General features: G+C 28.6%; 1 protein-coding gene across 1 annotated transcript; it reads right to left on the minus strand.

The window, feature by feature from the left end:
* Positions 1-240: 240 nt before the first annotated feature.
* On the minus strand, positions 241-10,704 carry LOC129289041 (uncharacterized). The gene is made up of 12 exons (XM_054925867.1): positions 9,900-10,704; positions 7,404-7,798; positions 6,443-6,562; positions 6,019-6,051; positions 4,470-4,644; positions 3,492-3,673; positions 3,264-3,400; positions 1,518-1,613; positions 1,322-1,391; positions 1,138-1,218; positions 902-1,034; positions 241-331 (listed from the first exon to the last, which is right to left on the minus strand). Exons 1-12 carry the CDS (start codon positions 10,702-10,704, stop codon positions 270-272), a joined length of 2,289 nt encoding a protein of 762 aa, XP_054781842.1. The 3' UTR covers positions 241-269.
* Between the last annotated feature and the right edge of the window lie 6,753 nt (positions 10,705-17,457).

Consider the following 17,457-nt stretch of genomic DNA (forward strand, 5'->3'; position numbering starts at 1 on the left):
AATTTGAAGGAACGAAGCGGTTAAACAAATTCAAAAACAAATATTAACAAGCAGTAAGTTATACATAAATTTTACAACACATGTTATTTGAGAATTATTTGTTCACAAAGCCATTCAAACTCTCTCTCTCTATACACACACACACACACACACATAGTTTCTTAATATATATATATATATATATATGGATACAAAACACAAATGTGGGTTTTATTTATGAACAATAATAGAACAAGCTGTTGCAAATGCTCCAACACATCAAGTTGCACTTATGTATCATCACCTTTTGCAGATGAACTCTTGTACCAGCTCATGAATTTCGCTATGAACTCTGAAGGAAAAAGAAATTAATTAGCTCAATAAGTAATAAGACACACACACACAAGTTGAACTCACATTATTAGGATCTTCTAAAGTATTTTATGGTGAAATAGAAAGAGATATAAAAGAGAGATGGGACCTCCATTTTTGTGATACCCACATGCACAAGCAGGACCCATGAATTTATTTCTACATATATATATATATATATATATACATGGTAATCTAATTTATGTTTTTTTAAGTATTTCAGAGGATCCAGATTGAAGATTCACTATGGTGTCCTACTCTTTTCATCTTTGAATTAAAGTACGGTAGAAGATTATCAGAATCCTAGGTCAAATATTTGAGAAAGAACAGTTTATTCCAAGAATATTATGATATATGAATTTCTGATTTATCATAAACTCCAATTAAATATAAAAATTAGATTCATCAAAAACACCATCTTGTCTATTAGATCATATTCTCAATTTATTAATATAATTATAATTTTTAATTACATAATAGATCAAATCAATTTTAATTTTTGATGATCTACATTAAGTAGGTGCAAAAAGAAACAAAAAAAACTATTTACCTTCAACTTCTAAGTAACTGCGAGCATTATTCTTTTTTGGTAGTTCGTTGTTCCTTTCATCAGATAATTCCCTTTCTTTGTTGTGAGCTTGACCAGAATGCTTCCCACTTCTCAATTTCATTTCGTAAACATTCTGAAATTGAATTTTTTCAAAAAAAAAAACAAGTGTCATATTTTAGAATTATCATGCACAAAAATGAGAGTATGGATCACTTATTCTCAAGTTGAGCTTGTACATGATTGTACTCCTTCTCTAGTTTTTCAAGCCCTGGTTTTAGTGATTCATCCACCAGAGAATTGAGCTCTGATACCAAATTCTAAATCAACAATGATATCACCCTCGTCAATATCATAAGGTTTATTTATAAGAGAAATTAGTTAAAAACCAAATATGTAAACATAAATTGAATTTGTTCTTACCTTGTAAACAAAGTCAGGTGAAACCTTGTGAATCATGAGGCTTTGAAGCTTCACATGAATCGTGTATAGCCTGTTCAAAAGAAGTCATTAACTTTTAATAATAAGCAATCCGCCCCTTAATGAGTGTGTGCGTGCGTGTGTGTGATCCAAAAAAAAAAATGAATAAATAGTAATGTATGATTGAAACGTTACTTACTGTTTTGAACTTTGCTCTTGAAGTATGTTCTTAGCGACATTTGCAATGTCATCTTCCCATCCAGTTAAAATTAACTCGTCTTCTTTGATTGAATCCCTGCAAGCGAAATCGTTTTTATTGGAGGAAAAAATAAAGTTACAAGTTTGACATATCCTAGATTAATACTCTCTCTATTTCAAATTATAATACAATTTTGAAGGAATTTTTTGTCTCAAAATATAAGACAATTTGAGAAAAATAATGTTTTATTAATGATACTTTTTTAATATTATCCTTCAAGTGGAGAAAGAATTGCAATGATATTATAGTATAATGATTAAGTGGGTAGGAACATTTTTAAAAGTTTATAATTTTGTTTTGAAAAAATAAATTTGTAAAGTGTCATTATTGTATTTTATTAGTATGTATAATCTTATTTCAAATTGTCTTATAATTTAGGATGGAGAGAGTACATAAAATAAGATCATCATCATCATCATCATCATCATCATTGTAAAATACCACACCTGAAAACCCTAATCATTAAATTATGTGTGCTCACCACTTTAATCACAGCTTTTACTATACCACTTAAATATTATATATCCATTGGCATGTCATTCATATCATTTTGCAAGCTACTTCTGAAAATTATCAATGAAGACTATTAAAACAAATGCTAATAAAATTGAATTGGATGTTATGGATATAAGTTCAAAAGGAAAGCTCATTCTAAAAGATTAATCATTTGGATAGGAGCTAGAGCCTATTGAACTTACAAACATCGTTTCTCTTGTGGAGTTCCTCAATGAGGGACTTATAACAAAATAACCCTATTTAAGAGCTAACATCCCTGATAGCTCTATTATTCTATGATACTTTAGTCAGCTTCCTAGTGATCAAAATTCTATATAGATAGCCCTCTCTATAATGTCTGCCTCTTAATAAAAGCACCAATGTTTTAAGTATAAGTTTAATGAGAAAACTTATTCCAAAAAAATAATATGTTGGGTAGAATAAATCCTTAAACTTTTAAACCGCACTTCTCTTGTGACATTTGCTAGTGTAGTACTCATAACGTTAGATGTTATATTTAATTTGATCATGACTTTTTAAATTAGTAGCTTATAAAAGTTTATTTTACTATAAAATCTGATTTACGATTTTACTATAAACACTTCTAATATATATATACACACACTTTCTTTGCTAAAAAATATAAAGCGTTTTTAATCTTTTAAGGTGTAATCTTTTTTTCAAAAATGTCTCTATTGAATAAATTATTTTATATTTATTTTAGGGTAAAACACTCTATTAAGTAGAGGTTAATATAGAAAGATAGGATTAGTTTGAAGACAAGTAACTAATTTATTAGAGGTGAGATTTGATTAAAAATGCTTTATATTTATGGATAGAGGGAGTATATATATATATACACTCCTCCCATTTAAAAATATAATGCATTTTGAAGGTTTGAGTATTAAAAAAGTGTAAAGCATTTTTAGTATTTTAAGGTGTAATTAATATGCTTTTCTAACAGCACTCCTAATAAATAAATTACATTATATTTATTTTAAAATAAATGTTAAATATGGATAAATATGAAAAGATGATGTTAATTTGAAAACAGATAGTTACTTTAATAGAGATGCGATTTGGTTAAAATGCCTTATATTTTTAAATAGAAAAAGTATTTATATATATAATTTAATATATAAGAATTAATCTTGCATGTATAAGCAATAAATACATATAATTGAATCTTACTTGTTGCGGCAAGTGGCCTCCAAAGAACGAATGGCCTGGCGAAGATTGTTCTTGGACTTCTCAACAACCTTCACGAGGAATTCTGGAGACAATTCTTTTCCTTCCTCTTTTCCTATGTATTTCAAAACCTCAACGATCTGTTTACTAAAAAGCATGAAATAATTAATCTGAACTTTGGTGAATTAAGATAATATAATATTGATGATGATTTATGGGAGAAATTCTGACCTCTTGAGTGGAAGGAGGAGAAAGACGAAAGGTGTTGCAGAGAGGTTTCACAATTTGGAGCTTTGATTCATCAGAACAACAAAAGAAGACTTTATTGCAACCCTTGATATATCTCTCCAGCATCCATTTTATGTACATCAACAATTCTGTTGACAGTCTCTCGGCCTCGTATATAATTATTGCTTCCATAATATAACCAAAATCATATTAATTAATTCCATTCCTCCTTCCTCAGCATTTACTAATTATTATTTTATTCATTGCATTAATGAATCTTCTAAAACATTATGTCACAACTATCAAACTGAGGTTTTGTTGGTCCGAACTGATGCTTCAAATCCAAAAAAAGTAAGAGGTTTGAGGTAAAATTTTATGTTTGGACAAAAACTGAAATGAATTTTAATCCGAATAATTCATAGGTATATTATTAGTGAGTATGTTGAGTTTGAGCATATTATCTAGATTCTTGGAAACAAAATATTACTTTAGCTCAAACAAAAAAAAGAAAGAAAGAAAAAAGTTCATGGACCATTGAATTCTTTTGAAATTACACAAAATTGATACAATAAGAAAAATTCTTGAACTTATGAAATTGTGAAGGTTCTTGAGACGGAAACAACTAGTTCAAGTTCAATCTATGTAAAACGGTTTCACTTTTTTGAAGAAAAATGACATCGAGGTTCCAAAACTTTAATTTAATATAAAAAAGATTTTAGACAAAATTGTTGAAAGATGAGTATGCAAATATGAGAATCTCGATCAATTGCAAATTATCAGAGTAACTTATATGTGAATTGCAATTGAGATCTCATATTTACAACTGTTTAAATCTTAGGGAAATTTTTAAGACCTAATTGTCATTAAGTTAATTTCTTAGGACATTAATGTCATCCTCTCTCTCTCTCTCTCTCTCTCTCTCTCTCTCTATATATATATATATATATATAATTGTAGCCAAATTTAAAGTACAGAAATTACCTTGGCAATTTTTTGGGGTGCAAGGCAAAGAATTGTTCAGGATAATGGTTTGATAAGTTTCTTTCAACAAATCAACAATCACTTGCTTCTCATATCCCTTGGTTTGTGAGAGATTGACCTCTACATGATGGGCTGATTTCTTTATCGGCACTTGGATGCTTCCGATCATTTCTTCCTGTAAATTCACCTTTTTCACTTTAAAATTATTCATCTATACAAAAATTAACTACAAGTAGTGCCCAATCAATAATAGATAGGCATATTATTGAGATTGATCATGTGATTAGCATTAAAATTAATAATTAATTATGTTCTTAATTTTATGATTTTATGTTCAAATAATTATGAGAAAATTAGGATCTCCTACACTATCATACAAGGAAGTTAACCTAGCGTGTAAGAGATGCAATATTTACAATTGTTTCTGTTTATGCCGATATATTGATGGAAAAGTTATTCCCTCAATATCTCTAATTAGGGCCTCTTTGTTTTTTGTTTTTAAAAATTATTTTTTGTTTGTAAAAATAAAAAAAATAAAAATTTATTTAGTTACGGGTTTTAATTTGGATTTAATTATTTTAAAACTATTTTTATTTTTTAAAAAATAGAAACAATTTTAAATTTTTTTTGTTTTCAAAATACATTATATTTGATTATTGAAAATTACATTAATTTCTATTATAAACCACTACCATTAATTATCTGTAATCATTACTATCAGTCTATTTTTCTAATTCAAAAACTATTTTTAAATTAACACAACTAAATAGATTTTTTATTTTTTTAAAAACAAAAACCAAACAAGTCCTAAAAGTCCTAATTTTTTATTTTATTGAGTCCCTGATTATAAGTCTCCTTATAAAAATTCTAGGTGTAACTAAGATATTTTTTCTAAAATGCCCCTTATAAATTATGATGTAATTTAATTGAAGTTTAAAAATGGATGCCCTTTAATTGATGGCAAAACTAGAAAGAATAAAAAAAATCTTTTCATATCGACTAAATTTCAGTATTTTCTTTGTATTTATGTTTAGATATGTTAGGACTTACTCCTTGCATCCTTATATATAAAGTATTTTTTAAAAGCTTATTTTGTTCTTAAGTATAAGAGGTGGCAATGATATTTTTTCAGTAATTAAATAATTTTACCCTTATCTTGGAAAATAGAATAGATCATTAATTATATGTTTTCCTTTTCACCATCATGATATTAATTATGATATTATTAGGGGTAAAACTGAAAAATTATTGTGTTTTTATATGAGTTCAACTAAATAATAAATTTTTATTGATATGTAGAATTCAGTTAAAAACAGTTTATATATAGAGATAAAGGGAGTATATAATTTGGAGGAATGGAGTATTATTTGTTTCAAAACTCTCTCTCTCGCCCCCCTCCCTCCCTCCCTCCCTCTCTCTCACAAATCAATCATTTCCATTTATTTAATGAATTTCGAATACTTTAAGAGCCATCAATTTAGGGCTAATTAATTAAGCATAAAACCTGAGAGAGAAGCAGCCAGAGTTCTAAAAAACAATTAAGCATTACCTTCGGTGTGAATGTTTTATATTCTTCAGTCACCTGTAACGTGGAAGCAAATTTAATTAAAATGAAGGAATGACATCAAATTTTCATTATATATACTCATTTTGATTCTATTTATCAGTCACTTCTAGTATTTTCACCCTAACAAAGTTAATGAATTTTGTCCAAAAATTCAACAAGTGTTTAATTTTATCCCCATTGAATATATATAATTTGAAAATAAAATACTAATATTTAATAATCTTCTCAACATTTAATAGGGACAAAATAGTAAAGATGGACACAATAATCATTAAGGTGTTTTGTAAATATAACTAAAACAAATACCCTCTCTCTCTCTCTCTCTAACAAGAGGAGTATATAAATATATAGACACACACATCTATATATACCTTATACATATAGACACAGACACAATACACCATACCTTAACTCCTTCATGGCCAAAAAGCTCTCGAAGCAGAGCTCGAATCATAGTTCTCTTTCCTACACCAGGTGGTCCTTCAAATATAAAATGATTATCACAAGCACTCGCCTCCTCTTTTACCTGCATGTTTCTCAAAATCAGTTTTCTATTCACTGAATTATTATATTATTAGCATTTCTCAATATATCCACAATCCTTCACTTATTTTCCTTTTCCATTATGATTTTTTTTGGCCAAACATGACTTCTTCCATTATGATTGCACTAATAATCATGAAAAATATCAATGAATTTTCACAGTTGGGCATTATAACTATGAATATGATGATTCCATTGCGGAATATAACTATATTATATGAAACAAATCAAACAATTATAATTAATTAAATCAATACACACACACATATGCTCTGATCATATCTAAAGCTAGATAACATGATGTCTAAAATTGTATAGAGCAGAACTTGATATGTTCTATTATCCCAAAAAAAAAAAACCAAGACCGTTCTTAATAGAACTAATAATTATGGAAAAAAATAAAACAGAATAAAATGTTATAAGTAAATATAATAGAAAACTGAGTATATACTTAATTTTTTTTTCAAAATTTTATCTCAAAATTGTTTCTCTTGATTTCATTATCTTCTATATCAATTATCTCACTTAAGAAAATCAATTAAAAAAAATTCTGACATTAAACACTTTCAATCTACTGAAATTATCATACATACTTGCATATGTAAAATCATTACACTCGTTTATTAATTTCTTACCTCAAGAGCTTCAACTACAACCAAATAAAGGGAAAGATTCTGCCTCCAAAATAAAAGTGCCTTATTATCTTTCAGATTTTGCATACTAATTTTATATGATGAAGCTTGAATCCAAAGAGATAGATAGCTAGATATTTAAGGAAGTGATCATTTATATTGGAACAGATCAAAAGACTTGAAGTGGCCTACCTTTGTTAGCAGCTGAGCAACAATATGTTTGTGGCATATAAACTCATATAATGCCTTCGGCTGATACTTGTTGGCCCAAACAAATTCTTTCAAGCTTATTGCTTCTTCTTCTTCCTTAATCTCCTGAGGAACATCTTTATTACTTGAAGATTCTGATGATATTATTGCAGACACTATTCTTTGTTCCGGAATATTATTGGAAACACTCTCTCTCAAGGACTTCTTGTTTATCTCCTCCTCATTGTCCAAATCATGTTCATTAGTCATGTCCTCTTCCTTATTATTATTAATCTCCAAATCCACATGAGCTTTTTCCTCTGCACTTTCTTCTGATTCTCTCTCCCCCAAAGACTTCCCATCTTCTACTTTCAGGTTCATACTCAGAGCAGTCTTACCTGTTGGTTATTAGTTATTTAGCAATTAATTAGCATATATTATGACACATGGAATTCTCACATTTAAACAGCATTGTGTATAAGAGACTTTCTGAGGCTTGATTTTAGAATATATTAATGAGAGAGAGAGAGAGAGAGAGAGAGAGAGAGAGAGAGAGGCGCATACATTACATAGAGTTGTTGCGCATTCCTGAAAAATACTAGTTTTGTCTGAATTTATAAGAACTTTTTTTCGAAAATTATGCATACCAATGAAATTCCTTAAATACAATTTAAGTTTTAATTTTTTTTATAAAAATTCGAAAATACCATTCTTTAATAAGAGAGAAAGGAAATAAAATTTATTTAAGAAATAAAATAATCAGGAGTAACATTAGACTAATCATTATTAATGAAATCTTATTTTTTTTCAAACGTGTTATATTAGGGATTACTATATTATCTCCAACAATGTTTTATAAAATTGAACACAGGAAGTAACTTTTATTTGACAAAAATAAAAATATTAAAAATTAAAAATATTAATTGCTTTTAACTAACCTTTTTTTCTTTTAATGTTCATAAGTTAGTTATTTGTTTCTTATATATGAGACTGTGGATGCTGGCTGTGTCTACATTCAAATGTGGAAACTTTTCCCTTCCAATGTACTTGAGAAAATGACAATAAAATCCTCTTAAATTATATAAATAATAATTTGATCTTTTAAAATATCATAATTTCACTAAAGTCTCTAAGAACTCTTGTGTCAATAAATTTTAAAATGAACATATCATTTTATACATATCAAAAATAACAAGTCACAATCACAATTTTTGTTTAAGGAATAATAACTTTTGTTTTGTGAATTACAAAAGTTGTTCAAGAAATCACAACTTATCAAGTGTAATTTTATTATTAAAAAATAAGTTGCAATCACAACTTTTGCTTAAAAAAATAATAACTTTTGTTATGTGAATCACAAGAATTAAATAAGAAATTACAATTTATTAGTATAATTTTTATTATTAAAAAATAAATTTTCAAAATAATAAATCTCATTCATAACTTTTGTTTGAAAAATAACAACTTTTATTTGAAGAATCACAATAATTGAATAAGAAATCACAACTTGTTAATAAGACTAAAATTATCTTTTCACTTTAAAGTTTATTAATACAGAGGTCTCTAGAAATTTTAATGGAATTATGATATTTCAATGGACCATGTTGTCATTTATATAATTTGGGTGGATTTCATTGTCTTTTTCCCAATATACTTTCTTCCAACCAAACGTGCATGTAAAAGAACAAAAGACAAAGAAAGTTTAATTAAATTTGAGTCATGGAAAACATCTTTTACTTTCTCCTATTTTTCTCAATATTTATTTTGATCGAAATCATCGATCTTACCTCATATAAAACATTTGGAGGGAGAATCGTTGAAGATTCTTACGCTTTTTTCCTAGTATAATTTGGATTAAAAAACATTTTTACTCCTCAACTATTTGCTGAGGAACATCTTGTATCAACTTTAATGTAGTGCAATTTTTCCATTCAACATTTAAAAATAGTACATTAAGCATCTTATCATGAAAAAGTTAATTTTGACTCTTAGTTGACTCAAAAATTATAAAAAAAGATCCATAAAATTACACATAAGTACCCTATAAAAATAATATCAATTAAGCCTCCTAAATTATGTATAAATAAAATGATACAAATATTATTTCTTATCCACTTAAAAGGCTAAAATAGATTTTGACCAACTATTATTTTATGAACATAATCAATACTACTTTTCTTATATATAGGATATTTATTGGCAATTTTATGCGTCATTTTCTATAATTTTAGGTCTCTTTTTTGTATTCTTTCAATTAATTAATTATTAATTAAAATTAATTTTTTTAACTTTAAGTGTCTGTACCATTTTCAAAAGTTAGAAACATAATTAGTCCACACCTATTTAATGGTTTTAAACTTGAAGCACCAACTGATTTGACTGCATAAACTAAAAGGACCAAATAAAGAAGGGGCGGGGGGAAGAACCTAATTAAAAAACTATATGAAAAAACTATAAAGACCTTTTGAATTAACTTTCCCAACTTTAAAGCAAAATTACCTTCGGATGGAAACATAGGCAGGGGTGGTGGCGGCAGTGGTAGCGATGGTGACGGTAAGGGTATCGGTGCCGGGGGTGATAAGAACGACGATAAAGCACGCTGTCTTCCGGAGTCCCTCAAATCCGCCTCCTCCGCCGCCGCCGCATCGGGAACGACGTTCTTCAAAATCTCATCCTTACGCCCTAAGCACAAACCTAAGTTCATGTGGAACGCAAGGGACGACAAGTTTACAGGTCCAACACCACCATGCTCATCAAGTTTAGGAATTGCTAGAGAGTAATAATCAGTGAGAAGGCCTCTGTAATACGGACTAGACTCATACGCTGCTTCAACCTCAAGATTTCTCCACCCATAGTCATGCGATTCTAGGTTTTCTTGTCCTCCACGTCGACGAAGAGCCAGTGAGAAATCTGTAAGCCCTTTGTAGTATGGACTCTTTCTGGACCAAAACACAGTACTATTATTGTTGCTATTATGGCCAATGTTCAGATTGTACTGATGGTGGTGATTCTGCAAACCATCATCTTTGTTGTTGATAGCGAGAGATTGATCAAGAAGACCCCTGTAGTACGGACTCATCACAGACGACTCGTCGATGTTCATCTCGTGATGATGAGAACATGCTCGAAGATCATTATTATTAGGACCTTTTCTTCCGAGTCTGACCTTCATGAAAGAGTTTGAAGATGATGATGAAGAAGCTTTTGAAGTGCCACGTGACGACGCGCGTGAGATCAAGTGAGATTTGGGAGAGAGTTTTGTTTCAGAAGCTGCAAGATGGCGAAGCGGTGGGCTTGGAGGCATTGTTGCACTGATGGAATGTTAATGGTGCTTCTGTGCTGGTTGAGAAATTTGGAGAATCTGTGAGATATAAAGGGGATGGGGCAAGAGTGGGATCTGTGACAAGAAATAAAAAATGAAGAATCCATAGAAGACGATGCAACTGAGGGAATAAAACAGTTGATACGTTATGAACTATGTAAATATTAGATAATGCAGCTTTTGACTTCAGACGGTTGGCCAGCAGCATATTATATAATTATAAATAATAATGCGATGATTTAAACTATGCTAATAATTTCAATTATTGATTGGGTTATGACGTGGAAGAAATTGAATGTTAGCTTAAATAGATAGGAAGTTAAATTAAAAGAGTTAATTACCCTTACCGGGGCTACATGGAATCAAAGGTTCAAACCTTTCTAATGTATCTAGACAAAAAGAGAGTTACCCTCATTTGAGATTGGATAAGGCTTGAATCCGAAATACTTTCTTTGTTTCAATTTATTAATAAGACATTTTTAGAAGTGATTTGATATTTTAAAATATAAAACATTTTAATAAAAATAATGTTTTATTAATGATATTATTCCATTATTTCAGCCCTTAAATGAATTTCTTTCCCTCTCTTTTATAAATGAAGAGTACTTCTGGAAGTTTATAAAAATTAAGAAAGACTTTAAAAGTGATTTGATATTCCAAAATATTTGACTAATAAAAATAAGGTTTTTTTAATGATATTATTTCATTATTCCACTCCTTAATAAATTTCTTTTGGAGAATTTTAATAAAAACTTCTTAATCACACTTATTTAAATTCAAAACTCCTAAATTTTTAAAATTATATTGCAATCTAAGGGTACTGATTTGATATTAAAATTATGAGAGAAATGATAAAATTAACCCTAATTTAAATTAATATCAGAACTTCTTTATTTTACCTGTTCATTGTCTTACTTCACTTAGTAATTTATTAAAGAAATATTGTTAATTTTCCTACTAAACTTATTTTCATTTTAGATATTTAAATCATGTTAAGATAATTTTTTACTTCCTATACTGTAAGTTATTTATTTATTTACAGACTATTATTCATTGCCTGACTTTCACTTGATTTTATTTCAAGAAAATGAACAAGTAAAGTAAAGCAATTAATAATATTCAATAAGTAAATGAACAAGTAAAATAGGGTAATTAACAAGTGAAGTAGGGCAATTCTGATATTAATTTAAATGAAGGGCGATTTTACATAACAAATTAGTATTCCTTGACTGCAATGAAATTTCAGAAATTTAGGATTTTGAATTTAAATAAGTGTGGTACAAAGGTTTTTATTGAAATTCTTCCAATTTCTTTCCCACTCTTTTATAAATACTTTCTTTGTTTCAATTTACAAGACATTTTTAGAAGTGAGCTGACATTCCAAAATATAAGATATTTTTGATAAAAATAAGGTTTTATTAATAATATTATTCCATTATTTCACTCCTTAAATAAATTTCTTTCTTTCTCTTTTATTAATGAAGGGTATTCCTAGAAGTTTATAAAAATTAAGATTATATACTGTATTTAATGAATTTCATTTATATACACAAACTGGGACGGAGGGAGTAGTCTACAATACTAAATATCAAATAGTTGTTAAGAAAGAAAAATTGCTAACTTCTACCCAGAATTATTTTTACATTAATTAAGCAGATCGTGAACAATAATTACAAATTTATCATAACATAAAAAATGAAATATTCCTTCTTTTTTAAGTACAAATAGCAAAGGACAAATAGGCCATTGTATATTTTAATGGAAATAGTTTTATTGGATAATTTAGATTTTAGATTGTCACTTTCCAAGGTTTTATTTTGTAAGGTAAAAAGACTATCAAGGGAATAACAAAGAGAATATAAACGAAAATATATAGAATGTTTCTTATCGCTTAAATTTATTCTATTTTGGAAAGAGACAACAATGCTCTTTGGTTATCTGATATTTATTAGATTAAAAATAGTCTAAGAACCGAAATTAAAAGATCTTAAATTGTGAACCGAAAAGATGGGTTGGGGCTCTAATGCCCCTTGTTATTAGTTTTGGCCTCCTTTCTCAATCTTTTTTATATTTTTTATTAGTTTAATTTTTACGTAAAATAAGAGATATTTTAGTATTTTATAATCATGATTCATGAAACAGTGTAGCTTTCTATTTTTTTTTTAACTTTTTCTTAAAATGCTGATTTATTGAGAAGTTTATTTGGTCATCATGTAAAGGTTTGTTCGGTAGATTGGAAGAGGAAGTTGAGGGAATATTATTTGGTAGGATGCATGGAACGTTGATGGATTACAGACTTATTATTTTGCGACTTAGTTGATTCCATTCAAAATTTTGAGAGAAAAACTAGTAAATTACTTGCTATATAAAACAGACAAGAAAAAAAACGCTGGAAATATATATTTACACTGAAAATTTTAATTATGTGAAATTATTTTTTAAACATCTAATAATAATAATGATATCAATTTTTACTTAACGTTCTATACCTTTCTTTTTGCAGCAAATTTCTTTTATCTTCAGTTCTTTAGAATAATTTCAAAACTAATACAGGAAAAAATTTTCTTATAAATATTATCTCAAGTTCGAGATTCTCAACCATATTTTAAAAAAAAATTGAAGTTAATTCTCAAGAATCGATTTGTTAAGCACATTTTATTCCAATGACTATTGATCATTTACTCTCCTTTTTATTATGTATTATTCTTTATGCTGTCAAAACTTAAATTAAAATGTAAAAAAAAAATCACTTGTATGTCTTGAAAACATGATTAATTTTAAACTACAAATATTTTATTTTTATGTATATTATCGTTTAAGTTCATTCCTTTTAAGAGTACTAAACTTTATCTATAACAATAATTCAACAACTATACAATTGAATTTAAAATGCACAATTATTTGCAAAAAAAAAAATATTACAGTTGCCGTTGGAAACTCTTATATTGGTCATGTATTAACTAAAAAAAGATGACAATGAAAATATAAAAAATCATATATAAATTAAATTTTTTGATACACTTAATATTCAACATATTTATAATAAATTTAGTCATGGACAAAGATTATTGTTAAATATGTTGCTTCTAAATTAGTTAAGATTTCTAAGAGCATGCGTTGCTTCAATAAAATTAAACTTAATTAGATATGTACATAAACATGCTTGGTTGTTTGCCACTCATCGATCCTAATATTAATCTAGTTTTTGGACAACCACAACTTAGCTTCCTCAAGCAGGTCCTTTTTTATAAGTTTTTTAGAAGAAGAAGAAGAAGTAAGAAGTACTTAGCGTCCTCAAGCAGGTCCTTTTTTATAAGTTTTTTAGAAGAAGAAGAAGAAGTACTTAGCTTCCTCAATCGGGTCCTTTTTTGTAAGTTTTGAAGAACCTTTTTTGGTCAAAAAATATAAAAAGTTTTGTTGGTTAAGATGTTTTTTACCTCTAACCCTTTAAAAATTGTAAAAGGAGTGATTATGCTTTGGAAAGGAGTAATTGGCTTATGCTTTCTAATATATAAACGGAGACAAAAGTGGAACATTGAGCTACTTTTAACACCATAATTTAATTGAAAACATTTATTAAGATACTAAAAACTAGATTGGTTGATAAGCTAGTCAAGGCCATAATTTAAAGGTCAATGGTTCAATGAATAGGCCTGGGTTATACTAGTCATTATCAAAATATTATAATTTAATTAAAATATACAAAAATATTCATAGATAACCTGAAAAGAGTAATAATTAAATAAAAAGGTGTTAATCTACTTATAAATGGAACATTTATGCAATAAATCACACATAATCCAAACAAACAGAGTTATTAAAGTACAAATATAACTAAATGTTTTTTTTTCTTGTTTTACAAACTTAACAATTATGTTATCTCAGAATTCAGACTCAACAAAGAGAAAAAAAATATTAAATTTAACTTAGTTGACCCATTCAAAACTCTTGTCTAGACTAGTCAGGAGATTGGTTCACTAATCTAATTAACCAGCTTGAATTGTGTTTTAATTATGCCACGCATCAATCCTATATTATAAAAAGAAACTCATTAATTCATGGCATTTGTTGAAATATTTTGATGATGATAGGAATATTAGCTCCCATATAAGAAACTATATATATCGAATGACACTCATACTTCATTCTTTCGAATTCTCTCCAGGTGTGGTGCCTATCCAAGTGGAGAAAGATAGAGACAAAGGTTCAGTGGGTCCCTCCCGACAAGTGGGGCCTACCAACTCTGTAAAACGCTCCTCCCTCAGCCTCAGAGAAAAATCTGTAAGCCCTTTGTAGTATGGACTACATGACGATGAAAGCAAGAGATGATTCTGGTGACGACTTTGAGACTTATCATCGTTGATAATGACGAGAGATTGATCAAGTAAGCCTTTGTAGTATGGACTTAACACACAGTACTTATGGTTGTGCTGATGATTCTGCGAGCCGCCATGTTCCTCTTCTTCGTAGATAGCCAGAGATGGATCAAGAAGACCCTTGTAGTATGGACTCACCCAAGTTCTTTGATCAGTGCTTTTTCTTGTAAGTTTGAGCTTCTCAACAGTACTGTTAGAAGATGAAGGCTTTGAGGAAGATGATGGAGGGCTAGACATTGAACTGAAAGAATGTCGACAATGATGATGCAACGTTAATGGTGAAGAAGAAGATGTAACATCTCTGAGAAGTATATAAAGGAGTGCGAAATAATTAAACGATGAATCCGAAGAAGGTGATGAGATTGAGAGAACAAAATGCATCGAAATGTTATAACAACTATGTCCTTGTGGTATAACACTTAAAAAAGAAATAAAATAAAATACACTTTAATCTCATAACTTTATATGAAATTTCATTTTGGTCCCTAAATGTCTCGGATCTGCATGGACGATGAGTGGAAAATTGCCTTCGATGGTCAACCGATAATTAGTAGTTTTCGATTACATTTCTCTAACTAGATAAAAGCTTGATTTGGATTAAAAAAAATGAGAAGAAAATATAGAGAAGAGAAAATTAAGAGAAAAATTTTCAAAAATGATAATTTTTTTTATTACTATTTTTTAGAATTTTTCCTTTTAATTTTGTTGTTTCTCTATATTTTTCCTCATCCAAACAAAGAGTAAGAATTTCGGCAAAAAAAAAACTAAATAAAGAATTTATTGCAAGGATCGTGTGTATTTGTATATATATAACCATCATAAGATATGTCATATTTAATATCTAAACATATCTCGAATAAAATCACACCTATCCTCAATAGAAAAAAATAAAAAATAAAGGAATATAATCAGGTAAAAAAAAACGGAAGATAAAAAAAGGTGATGAGTATATACAGCTAATTTGAAACTCAACTTTCAGAATTTACAACTTGAGATTTTCAAGATTTACAACTGAGATGAGATATGTTGCCAATTGTATAAAGAAAGGTGTTCTAGTCCATATAATATTTTTTTTTAGGAAAAAAAAAATTCCTTAGTCCTCAGTATTTTCATAAATTGATGGCCCCTAAATGTAATTAATTTCCAAGAGTGATCCCTGAATCTCATGTTCCCTTAAGAAATCAATCTTTTCCCCTTGGTTAGAGTTGGGTTTGGGTTCTTTACTGGGCCATTCCCAGCATCCCGCCAGGCCCATGCAATAATAAATATGAGTCCCTCTGTAGGAATGATGAGTTGCATATCTGGTTATCTTTATTCGAATGATCATACAATCGTAGTTATTAAAACTTGAGATTTTTTTTTTTTTTTGGTGTCAATAACAGCATCGTCTATAAGAATATTCATATATAAATATACGAAGACACAGTAACATACACATCAACCCGTCTTATATATAAATATATCTGAATAATATAATATTTTAACGATTCATATGATAGAAAGTGAATGAATTTACATATATCTGCTTAGATATATTTTAATAAATGCAGTGATTCAATCATGTCTTTGATTAGCAATGTTCTAATCATTAATGTTATTTGACAATAAACAACACAGAAGATACTTATTCAACTTTTTAATTTTAATTTTTAAAAAATACTTTTAATTCTTTTAAAAAAATGAATGTAAATCTGACGGTAATTTGCTTTGTTTATTATCAGGAAGGTTCACTACAACCGCACTCGTTTTATTCTATAACACTACAATGGCACTTGAAATTTATTAATCATATAATTAAGTTGATCGCAAGTTACTTATGAAACACCCATAAGCAATGTTTTCTTAACTTTCTTTTTAAGTACAAAATATTCAAATTACGTATGAAATGCTCGTCAGCCACAGGAGCCCCAGTATAAGTAGATTTTACTTTTGCAATTTGTTTGTTCCTAGATAACATTATACAAGACAAATAAAAAAATTGAAACACAAATCAGAAATATATATAGAAGAATTGATTGATTGATTATGGTTGCCAAGGTCTCTACGGTTCATGGCACTTATCAGGGCGAAAGCAGAATTTTTAATGAAATGAGCGGAGATTATAAAAAGCATACACGATAAATATTTCAACTTGTTTACAAGGGACCTACAGAGTAGTGAAGTTGGCTGCTTTCATGACAGTATGAAGGAGCACGTTCATGAATTATAGGATCAAAAGAAGTGATGTCGTGCGTGCAATTATGTGCGTGCTCTCTTTGCAATTAGGTCTGCGCAAGTGAGGCCTTCTCTCTGGGCATAAAGAGTTCAAATTCTGTCAGCTTCATGGGGTCAAGCTTGATCTGTTGGATGATATCCCAGA

Source organism: Prosopis cineraria, unplaced genomic scaffold (assembly GCF_029017545.1).
Source record: "Prosopis cineraria cultivar Desert tree isolate PC_DT_omini unplaced genomic scaffold, ASM2901754v1 PC12, whole genome shotgun sequence".
Lineage (NCBI taxonomy): Eukaryota > Viridiplantae > Streptophyta > Magnoliopsida > Fabales > Fabaceae > Prosopis > Prosopis cineraria.

What these genes read in the sequence shown, in the direction of transcription:
- LOC129289041 (XM_054925867.1), bottom strand. Translation starts at nt 10,704, where the DNA reads ATGCCTCCAAGCCCACCGCTTCGCCATCTTGCAGCTTCTGAAACAAAA. An exon ending in CACCTGACTTTGTTTACAAG is followed by an intron (nt 1,219 to 1,321) that starts GTAAGAACAAAT and finishes TTGTTGATTTAG; the next exon opens with AATTTGGTATCAGAGCTCAA. An exon ending in TAGAGAAGGAGTACAATCAT is followed by an intron (nt 1,035 to 1,137) that starts GTACAAGCTCAA and finishes ATTCAATTTCAG; the next exon opens with AATGTTTACGAAATGAAATT.